General features: G+C 32.8%; 1 protein-coding gene across 5 annotated transcripts; it reads left to right on the top strand.

Annotated features, from left to right (window-relative positions):
- The first annotated feature begins 1,093 nt into the window (after positions 1-1,093).
- LOC129303017 (pentatricopeptide repeat-containing protein At1g77360, mitochondrial) lies at positions 1,094-7,203 on the top strand. Of its 5 annotated transcripts, none has more exons than XR_008591383.1 (4): positions 1,094-1,500; positions 2,685-3,543; positions 4,407-6,376; positions 6,647-7,203. XR_008591383.1 is itself a non-coding variant. In XM_054942006.1 (4 exons), the coding sequence occupies exon 4, from the start codon at positions 4,446-4,448 to the stop codon at positions 5,886-5,888; it is 1,443 nt and encodes a 480-aa protein (XP_054797981.1). In that variant the 5' UTR covers positions 1,094-1,298; positions 1,371-1,500; positions 2,685-3,543; positions 4,407-4,445; the 3' UTR covers positions 5,889-6,489. The 5 variants fall into 5 exon arrangements, 4 of the variants coding, with proteins under 4 accessions (XP_054797981.1, XP_054797980.1, XP_054797982.1 ...); XM_054942006.1 differs by lacking the exon at positions 6,647-7,203 and having other exon boundaries at positions 1,094-1,298; positions 1,371-1,500; positions 4,407-6,489; XM_054942005.1 differs by lacking the exon at positions 6,647-7,203 and having other exon boundaries at positions 2,685-2,871; positions 3,204-3,543; positions 4,407-6,489.
- The last annotated feature ends 3,498 nt before the right edge of the window (positions 7,204-10,701 follow it).

Below are 10,701 nucleotides of genomic sequence, written 5' to 3'. Positions count from 1 at the left end.
TTTACTTAACTCTAATATACCCATTTAAGATTGAAGAAGATAATTGCGTAGCCCTACTGTTTATAGAATGATATGGAGATGATATGTTATAAGTTATTCTTTTGAGAAAGATCTTCTCACAAAATTGATACTTCTTTATAAAAACTGTAATATCAAATCCGTACAGAGCACGAGTGCTTTACTAGTTTACTACTAAATGTAAGTGTTAATTTATTACCCATTTACTTAAATGAGATTTAGTGTGAGAAATATTATAATTATTAAAAATTTCAACTAGCTGTTTAGAACTATTGCATTACATGTATAAAAAGAGAAATTAAGGAAAAAAATACTTTACCTATGAAATTTATTAAATGCATGTCAGTACATTAAAACTCTCTCATCTTAGGTTCATCCTTGCATGAACGAATGAGGCAGAAAATCTTCAAGAAAACATGTGGATGGCATCTAGAACTTGTGAGCAAGCATGGGTTTGACAAGTTTGAACGCTTGATAAAACTATTTGGCTCAGATGGTTAAGGTTTAAATTTAGGCAAACTTGAGTACAACTTTAAGGCTTGTGTGTATTTCAGTGGAACTCTCAAAGATGAGCAGACACAATAACTCAAGTTACAACATGTGGACAAAAAATTGTGAGAACAAGAATTTATTCTTTGGGCGAAAGATGAGAAGTCAACAATCTTAATTTATTTGTAAATATTATTATTTACAAATTTTCACACATAATTTATAAATTATAAATTTCTTAAAAATTTATTTGGACTGTTAATATTTTAAAAAATAATTTATAAATTTTAAATAAATATTTATAAATAATATCTAAATTATTTAATATTTTTACCATGATTTTATTAAAATAAATATTTATTAAATTTTATTTAACAAATATTTAATATTTCATGACATGAAAAAATCAAATCAACCTAAACTATAATAGATAGAATAGGAGAAAAGATCGAGCTTGAAAGACAACTTATTAAAACCCATTTTTTATAAGGGCTTCTGTTTAAAAAATTGATTGTTTTTTAAAAAGTCCAGTTTTGAAGCCTGACCTTGAGGGGCATTAGAAAAACGGCCTTGGCCTCAGTCAGCCCTCTGAGCTGAGTTTCCTCTTCTCTTCTTTTCCCCCTTTCACCCCTGATCTAGAGACACACCGTGTCAGCGACAACACTGCGGACTTGCTCTCTCTGCCTCTCCTCCCTTTAGTTCGTGGCCTCACGGTCTGTGGCTCAGCCTCTCCTCCCTCTCGGCATCGCAATCTGGGATCTCGATCCCTCAATCTCGACAAGTGACTCACGGTACTCTCGCTGCTCGCTCACGATTTCAGATTCTTGGCCTCTCCTCCCTCACAGTGCTCATTTCTTGGCCAGCTCGATCTCAGCGACGGACTGCTCGCGACGGACTCCTCTAGGTGCCAGCGAGTCACGACGGCAAGTTGCTTCAGGTGCTTGCCCTCTGACTCCATCAGCTTGCGATTCAAGTCTCTGCTTCGGCCTTCAGGTACTTCTAGTTCTGTTCTCTGATTCTGGTTTAAATTTGTTCTGTATTATATTTCACTAGTCATAATAGGTGACCCCCTGAATTGACATCTTAGAATTTACACCTGAAAAGCTGTCGTCCTTGAATTTGATCTGTATAATAGATGCAATCTGTTGTAAGGCTTATTCATGTCTTGCTTCGATCTGAGGGCATTATTGTCTTGGTTGCTGCTGTGTTATTTAATTTTTGATTTTGATTCTGTGATTCATCCCTTTGTTCGCATTATGTCATCATCTAATGCCAAGACTAACGAAACTAATAGGAGTTTCCTGCGCCTAATCACCGGGTAGAGAAGAGGCTTCAAAACACTGGAAATAGGTGCCAAAATAGAACCCTAGCAAAGCACAGTCGCCTCTCTCTTCCGAACCTGTCTCAAACTTTCTCTGTCTGGCTGCCCAATAAGCTTTTTGTGAATTTTAAAATTCACAGCATCCGCCGTGGCCAATAAGGCCATCCGTGCAGTGAATTGCTCTGAACGGCAATCCTTCTAAAGCCCAAAAATCCCCTAGGCCCTATTTTAAGTCCCATATAGGATCTAATAGACCCAAATGATCATCCAAAGTCCCTAAGTAACATCCAATTACCTTAATTAACTAATTACACCTCCCAATTAATTTATTTAATCCTTATTTTAAATTTTGGGATGTTATATGTACCCTGTTTTAAAAAAGGTTTCACTATCCTATCTAAAGGACAAGCTTCTAACAGGTTTTCATCGGCTAAGATTTCGTCTCTTTTATGGAAGCTACACCTTCCTTATAAAAATCTTCTGTTCATTTGAAAATTAATACATGGAGTTATTCCTTTGGGTGACATTCTTCTTAATCATCATTTACAAGTTAAATCAACTTGCAGTTTTAGTAGTGAAGCTGCAAAATTCATTGATAATTATTTTTTCTTTTGCCCCTATTTAGGGCTAGCTCTTCCTATTCAGTCGTATGTTATTGTAAATATGGGTTTGGTTTCTTGGCTTATCCAAATTTCTGACTATTTGTTTTCAAATGGGAAACAACAGATCCTAGAAAGCTTTTTTCTCATTTTGCATCTAATCTGATAGGGAAAAAATTATTCTTCATCATGGTAAGCACTCCTCACCAATGCAGGTTATCAAAGAATCTCAAAACCACTTCTCCTTTCTTAAATAGGTCTGTATCTAAAATTCTACACTAAATGAGGAGCGATATATGGAGCCGAACAAAGTTACTTGAGAACATTCCAATGACAAGGATTTCAACAACATGCAAAGTTTTGATCAACCACTATCCTCTTACCAAAAATGGGTTACTTGAGAACGTCATATGCCGTCAAGACCATTAGATGACATTAGCGAAGGTAATTTGCTGTAATTCTACTAACACCTTTGCTAACATAGTAAAAATGTACTGATGACATGAAAATAGGTTGACCATGAAAATATAAGCAATCTAGTACATGTAAATTTTTTCCCCTATTTTATCTCTTGTATTTATTAACCTATATCTTTGTGTAAATATATCCCTCACTTATCATGGAGTACACCGGTAATTTCTAGGGGCAAAAAGGAAAAACAATATATATTTTTATGGGAATGAGAACTTTATTCGTATGCAGATTTTTCCTAAAAACTACTTATATTTTTTTATCAAAGGAGTAATTAATTAAAAATGATCAGTTAAAAACTTTAGATCCCAGCCATTCATTTCTGGACCAGTCAAAGTTCAATCTCGCCACCATGTATGATGTATCACAATTGATAGTCCTCATCAAACCCAACTATCATTTGAGGATTTTTGGGAGGCACAAAGCTCCTCCTCTGCACAATTGCACCCATTGTTGAGCCACTGCCAGGGATGAGACTTGCATCAGGGTTATTAGCAACAACATAAAGGGTTGCTTGAAGGGTGCTGCGTCAGTGTAGGAGATGATTGGCTGAATTGAGTAGTGGCTTGCTTCTCCTTTCCATTTGACAGCACTGCATCGGTGCAACAGACAACAGTGAATCTCTGCTGGCCAATGCATCTGCAGGTAAGCTATCATTAGCTCTCTCTCCCTTCCCCCTCTCATGCTTTTGATGATTTTTCAAACTGAAGTTGGAGTCCATTTTATTTTAAGCACACAGATGAGTGCAAAACAAAAACCATAACAATAACATACAAAAACTATTATCACTGCAAGCAAGAAACTTGTTGATGTTGTGAAGAGAATGAGCGTATGCAGCAATTGTTGGTAATGGCTTCATTGACAAGTTTTCATGGCATCTGTGGTTCTCACTGTTGCACCTTACAGTGAAGTGCATTGAATTGCCGCATTTTATTTCTGGCCCTTTTTGAGTTCCCGGAGAAGACTGTCAAATCAACCTCACATTGGTAATCTTTGACAGTGTTGCCTCTCCAAATTGTATTTTGCCCCTTTATTTCTTTTACAAATGATTCATGCTCATTGCAGGATCTCTAATTCCTTTCCGACCATTTCTCTAATACAAGCATACATCTTGTTTAGGATTTTTTGGATTTATAGCTTTATTCTAGTGTGCTCTGGGATTCCCCTGTTAAAATTGATAGAATTTTAAAAACTTTAAATTATAACATGCATGATACAATTCAGGTATGTACCCTATTACTATTACATACTCATTCATCTAAGATATGTATCTAGCACTGGTACTTCTGCCCGAATGAATTATTAATGCTTCAATCATGCCTGTTTTCATTTCGTCTGCCAATTAGTTTGTAGTTGTTCAGATCAATAGTTGAATTGTTTGATCAATTTTCTGCCTCCTTCTGGCAAATTTTACAAAAAAAATGCGCTCTATCTAAGAAGACAAACTTATATTTATTATATGTTATCAAAATTTATCATTGCATTTGAAGCCCCTGTTATTTTTTCAGCGATTCAGGTGAACTGTGATTCCTTGTTTTGGTTAAGCAATGATTAAACTTTGTGACCCCAGAAGAAAGTTATACTTGAATTGGAGGGTTTTTGCCAAAATGTACTGTGCAAATGAACAACTGCAGGACATTTTAGATATAACTAGAAAATTATGCAAGGTTATAATGTCGTCTCCCACATTAGCACTTGATACTGCTCTTAATCAAACTGGAATTAGAGTTTCACCAGATATAGTTGAGAATGTTCTTAAGAGATTTGAGAATGCTGGTATGGTGGCGTATAGGTTTTTTGAATGGGCTGAGAAGCAGCAAAATTACTCACACAGCATCAGGGCATACCACACAATGATCAAATCTTTGGCAAAGATAAGGCAGTATCAAATCATGTGGGACCTGGTAAATGCTATGAAGAAAAAGGAAATGCTAAATGTTGAGACCTTTTGTATTATTATGAGAAATTATGCTAGGGCTCAGAAGGTAGATGAGGCCCTTTACACATTTAATGTCATGGAAAAATATAATATATCTCCGAATCTAGCTGCCTTCAATGGTTTGCTGAGCGCTTTATGCAAGTCCAAGAATGTAAGGAAGGCTCAAGAGATCTTTGACCATACAAAGGATCGATTTGTTCCAGACTCAAAAACTTACAGCATATTGCTTGAGGGATGGGGAAAGGCTCCAAATCTTCCAAAAGCAAGAGAGATTTTCAGAGAAATGGTTGACATGGGATGCAACCCTGATATAGTCACCTATGGCATAATGGTTGACGTTCTTTGTAAAGCAGGAAGAGTTGATGAGGCTGTTGAGGTTGTTAAGGACATGGATGCCAACAATTGCAGGCCAACATCTTTCATTTATAGTGTCCTGGTTCATACATATGGAGTTGAACTTCGGATTGAAGATGCTATTGATACATTCCTAGAGATGGAAAGGAATGGAGTTAAGGCAGATATTGTGGTTTATAATGCCTTGATCAGTGCTTTTTGTAAAGTAAACAAATTTAAAAACGTGTATAGAGTCTTAAACGAAATGGAATGCAAGGGTGTCATTCCTAATTCTAGGACCTATAACATAATCATAAGCAGCTTGATTGGTAATGATGAGAGTGATGAGGCTTATGGTGTCTTCCGCAGGATGATCAAGTCTTGCGAACCAGATGCTGATACTTATACAATGATGATAAAAATGTTTTGTGAGGGAAATGATTTGGAGAGGGCTCTGAAGATATGGAAATATATGAAACTAAAACGGTTTGTCCCAAGCATGCACACTTTTGCAGTGCTTATAAATGGGCTGTGTGAGAAGGGCAATGTTACAGAAGCTTGTGTTTTATTGGAGGATATGATAGAGAAGGGAATTCGGCCATCAGGTGTCACATTTGGGAAGCTAAGACAGTTGCTTATTAAGGAAGGAAGAGAAGATGTGCTCAAATTTCTTCAGGAGAAGATGAATCTTCTTGTCAAGGAGCCGCTGTGTGACTAAAAAGCATTCCTGGAAACCAGAAACTGGTAACATGTTATAAATGTGGTGAGGCAATCAATTTTGCAGCCAATACTGTTGGATTTTGATGCCCTATCGATTAGGTTGGATATTAGCTGCTGACAGGTCAACTTTTCCCCTTTCACTGCCTGCAGTTGTTTGAATATTTGTGCACATCTTTTATTGTGCCAGTTTTTTATTATAATCCACATGTAATTGCCACATAGTGCTACATCAATCGTTACAGAAGAACAGTCAGATGGACATTTGGTTAAGTTTTCAAAAGTCAAAACAAGCAAGGAATCTGGAAGTGGAAGAAGGGGACAGAGAATTACAAAGTTGGGTGAACACCTGGCAGGGCTTGCCCAGGTTTACACTTGATCTTTGTATTTCAGTACAATGCATGCCCATCCTGATGGCCTAGTGGCATACATCTCGCCTGACACCAGATCTCTAGCACAATCCCACATGCAACCTTTTATAATTTAAAGGTATAATGCATGCCCTTGAACTTGATTAGGCCTCATTTGTTTAACAAGGTGCAAATGTAATACCATTACATATTCATGGTGTAGCTTATAAAATATCCTTTTAACTTTTTTTATTTTTTTGGGGGTTGAATTAGCTATATCCTTGTGGTTAGCATTTAAGTATCATTTTTTCCCATTTCATTCATTTTCTAGAGTAGCCCTTCGGCTGAAGTTTTGAGTTTTTCTCTCTTTGCAAAGTTGTATATCTAATTTATACCTTCTAACGAGCAGATAAAGGATCAACATTTTTATGAGTAAAGATCAAAGCTGCTACACGGTGTTATGTATAGAGATTAAAGCTCACTGTGTGTTGATGGCGAAAAGAATTCCCTTTATCAAATCATGTGGACTTGAAACCAGGAGCTTCAAATACACTTCGTGATCTTAGTCAGATCTTCATTTTTCATTGGGCAAAAAGAAAAAGCTATTCATTTTTCAATTGGCTAAGAACCATAATATATTATTCGCCATGCACAAGTGCCTGTTAGTTGTATTCCGATGCTGGAAATCGTGATTTTGAAGTCCAAACCACGTTTTGCCAAGAGCGGTTACCGATCGCCGCAATTTCTGAAACCATATTTAGGAACTTTAAAACCAAGCACATTTTGACTTCGAATCACGTTTAAGATCAAAACCTTGATTAGGGAAGGGGTGACATACAGCGTGAGTTTGAATTGTAAGTTATAAAACGGAAGTTTTTACTATAAAGGTTTGTTTGTATATCCATTAGAAAAAAATTAGTTATCATGATTGATTTTGAATATAATTGATTATGCTATTTTTTAAAATTTGAAAATTCTCAATCAAATTCTCATAATAATCAATTTGTAGAGTGACTGGAGTCAATGTGTTAAATTTCAGCGTATTGCCAAAAAGAGAATGAGGCTCTGCAGAGATCATTCTCCAAATTTGTTTATCCAGAAGAGCAAGATTCATTTGGATATTACTTTTTAATCCTAAATCTCTAGATTCCATAGGTCTAAAAGCCAAATGTAAATCTTTTTTTTTTTATTTGCTAGATGAATTTGCTTCTATGAACCATTGAATCCCCTAAAAAAATCTAAAAGCTTGACATCCATTAAAGAACACAACTTCATTGATAATTTAAGGCAAGACAACATGTAGATATTTGAAGTAGACAAAACACATTTGATTAGAGTTAACCCAGGAACTTGAGACAAATATTTAAGACATGTTTGGTTTCTGTTTTCATTTTTTATTTTTAAAAACTATTTTGTAATATAGTTTTATACAATTGTTTTTCAAAATAAAATAAAAAATATTTTTTATTGTGTTAATTTAAAAACAATTTTAGAATTTAAAAATCAGTCAACAATAATGATTACTAGCAGTTAATGGTGATAGCTTATGATAATTATTGGTCAAGGTAATTATAATTTTTAATAATTAAATGTAATGTATTTAAAAAATAAGAATAATAAAATGAAAACAATTTTAAGATGTTTCTATTAAAAAATGAGAATAATTTTAGAAATAATTAGATTCAAAACACTCATCCAACAAAGTTTTTAATTTTCGTTTTAAAACAAAAACTATTTTGAAAATAAAAGCTAAACAGGCCTTTACCCTTCCACGACAATTTCTTTTTGTCTATTGAGTCAAGTATTTGAGGGGGAAAAATCGCATATTTATCTTTTTATATATATATATATATACTCTTTTCGTTCAAAAATAAAAAATATTTTTTGAGGAGTTGAATGTTAAAAAATATAAGACATTTTTATTCTTTTGAGATGTAATCATTGCCTTTTTTTTAAAAGTACCCTATTGATAATAATTTTATATTTATTATAGGTATTTAATAGGGATAAATATGAAAAAATAGGGTTAATTTGAAAGTAGGTATCTACTTTATTGAGGGATGAGATTCGGTTAAAAATGCCTTACATTTTTTAATGGAAAGAATACATATATTTGTTTTGACCAAGATAAGATATATTTATCTTTTTATGCATCAATCGGACAAATACCAAATATATATATATTTGTTTTGACCAAGATGAGATATATTTATCTTTATATGCATCAATCGGACAAATACCAAATATTTATCAAAAGAAGGTGGAATGCCCAAATTATTTGAAATCTCATTTTTTACCACTGTTGGTATGTTAAGACTAAGAACCAGATATTTACCAAAATTTTGTTTACTGTATATATATATATATATATATATTAAAATAAAAACTATTAAAAATTCAACACAAGCTAATTTTAAATTTATAAATATTATGGTAAAATCTTTCTGGGGATAACTGAGGAGCAGGGTTTCGAAATACAGTGATTATCTTCTACGAAAAATAAGCATGCTTAGCTCACCAAACAATGCTCAAGTTTGCTGTTCAGGAGACATGGTCATAGGAAACTAATCATTCATGTCTGCTGATACTTATTATCTCATTAAGAGTAGTATTTAAAAAATGGCACAAAAAAAGTGTTCTTTATTTGGTTTTGTAACCAGACTGAAATCAAACCAACTCTATCAATGAGAATTGAATTTAGTGAAAGATGTTAATTTCTTATAATATAATGAAGTAAAATTTAAATACTCATCAAAAAAAGTATTTATATTTAATATTTGATTGTATTTCTTACATGATTGACACCACATCCCTTCTCCATTAAAAAAAAAATACTCATCTCTTCACTAAATCTACAGTTCTAGCATGAAAAAAAGGTTTCTTGAAATGTTTTTTTTTTTTTTGCTTCTCTTTGGTAATGTTTTTTGGGAAATTTGGATGATAGAGAATTAGATATGTATATAAATACATTAATTTGGATCAAACTTGATAGGGCAGTCTTAATAAGGTCGAAAAATCTAAGGATCGAGCTTGAAAATTTAAAAATTTTTCTTTACTTTAAACTTATTTGGGCTACCTGAATAAATCTAAAGAAATTCAGGCCAAGCTCAGACCCAAATACCTGAATTCCTTATTATTAATAAATAATATAAAAATTAAAAATATTAATTTTTTAAATGAAAATTTACATTAGATAAAAACAAAAATAAAAAAAATAATATTTAACGATTTGGGTATTTGAGCTAAATTAGATAAGTCTGAAAGCTTGAAAAATTAGAGTCAAACTTGATCATATGGGCTTTTTCTATATGGTAAAATATTTTTAAGCTCGATTTATTCAAATCAAGCTTGAATTGAGCTTGGGCTGCTTGAATTACCAGGTTTAGATGTACATAAATCCTAAACCCTAAGCCTACGAAAATGGTACTCTCTAGCTTCACTTGATACTTTGTATCCTCTCACAAGCATGGTATAATGTTTTGAATTGTGGATATAGCATATAAGACGATGAAGACTCCTTCAAATTGCTGGTATAAACCTTTGATAGGGATAAAAGAGTAGGAGGAGTCAGTCTTCTTTCTCAAAATCTCAACATTTCGTTTCAGTGAAATAGAGTTTTTATAATTCTCTTAAATGAAGGGTTAAATAAGGTTTTTAGTGTAGAGAGAGGATAGCAAGATGAAGGTAAAAAGAGAGAGAGAAAAAAAAAATACAGCCCTAGAGGACTTGAAAGGCAATGAAAGTATAAAGGCAAAACATGACTATTAATTTCTATAGTTTTTTTTTTTTATTGTTTTAAGTTCTTCTAGTTTATCCTATGTGCAACATTATACTTTCTATTTTTCAATATGTTGAGGTGGCATTAATAATATCAAAGGTATGTTTGAATAACCCTTAAAAGTACATTTAAATTTTATTTGAGATGTGCTTTTGTCAAATCTAATAAATAATTGGATATCTCAAATGTGTTTTTGTTATATATAAACTAAAAATCAAACACATACTAAATATGCTGACTTGTGAGTAACATCGTTAATTTTTGTATTGAGGTGAAATTATGTTTCAACAGATTGAAACTTGAAATAAAATAAGAGTAAACAACATTGTTAATTTTCTGGATCATAATTCCATTCAGCAAATATTAATGATGTTAGTCACAAGTTAACTGTCAACATATTTGACAATGTTAGTGTCATTTCATAGCCTTTTTGGACATATTTAAAAGTAAAAAGACTAATATTGCATGCAAGAAAAACTAAATGAATCTTGCATAATGAAAAAATATTTTAGGGATATATATCAAAAGATATAAAATTATAAGAACTAACAATTATATTTTTTCAATTATAAAACATGACAAATTTTATATTTTATGGCAGTATTAACTGTTGACAACAACCTCAAACTTCTGCAATTAATTAGAACCTTTAAAATTTTCAACATACCTTCTAATTTTGATATTAT

This window comes from Prosopis cineraria, unplaced genomic scaffold (assembly GCF_029017545.1).
Source record: "Prosopis cineraria cultivar Desert tree isolate PC_DT_omini unplaced genomic scaffold, ASM2901754v1 PC2, whole genome shotgun sequence".
NCBI classification, from domain to species: Eukaryota; Viridiplantae; Streptophyta; class Magnoliopsida; order Fabales; family Fabaceae; genus Prosopis; species Prosopis cineraria.
Note: the sequence above shows the minus strand (reverse complement) of the source record. Positions and strands in the feature narration are given on the sequence as shown.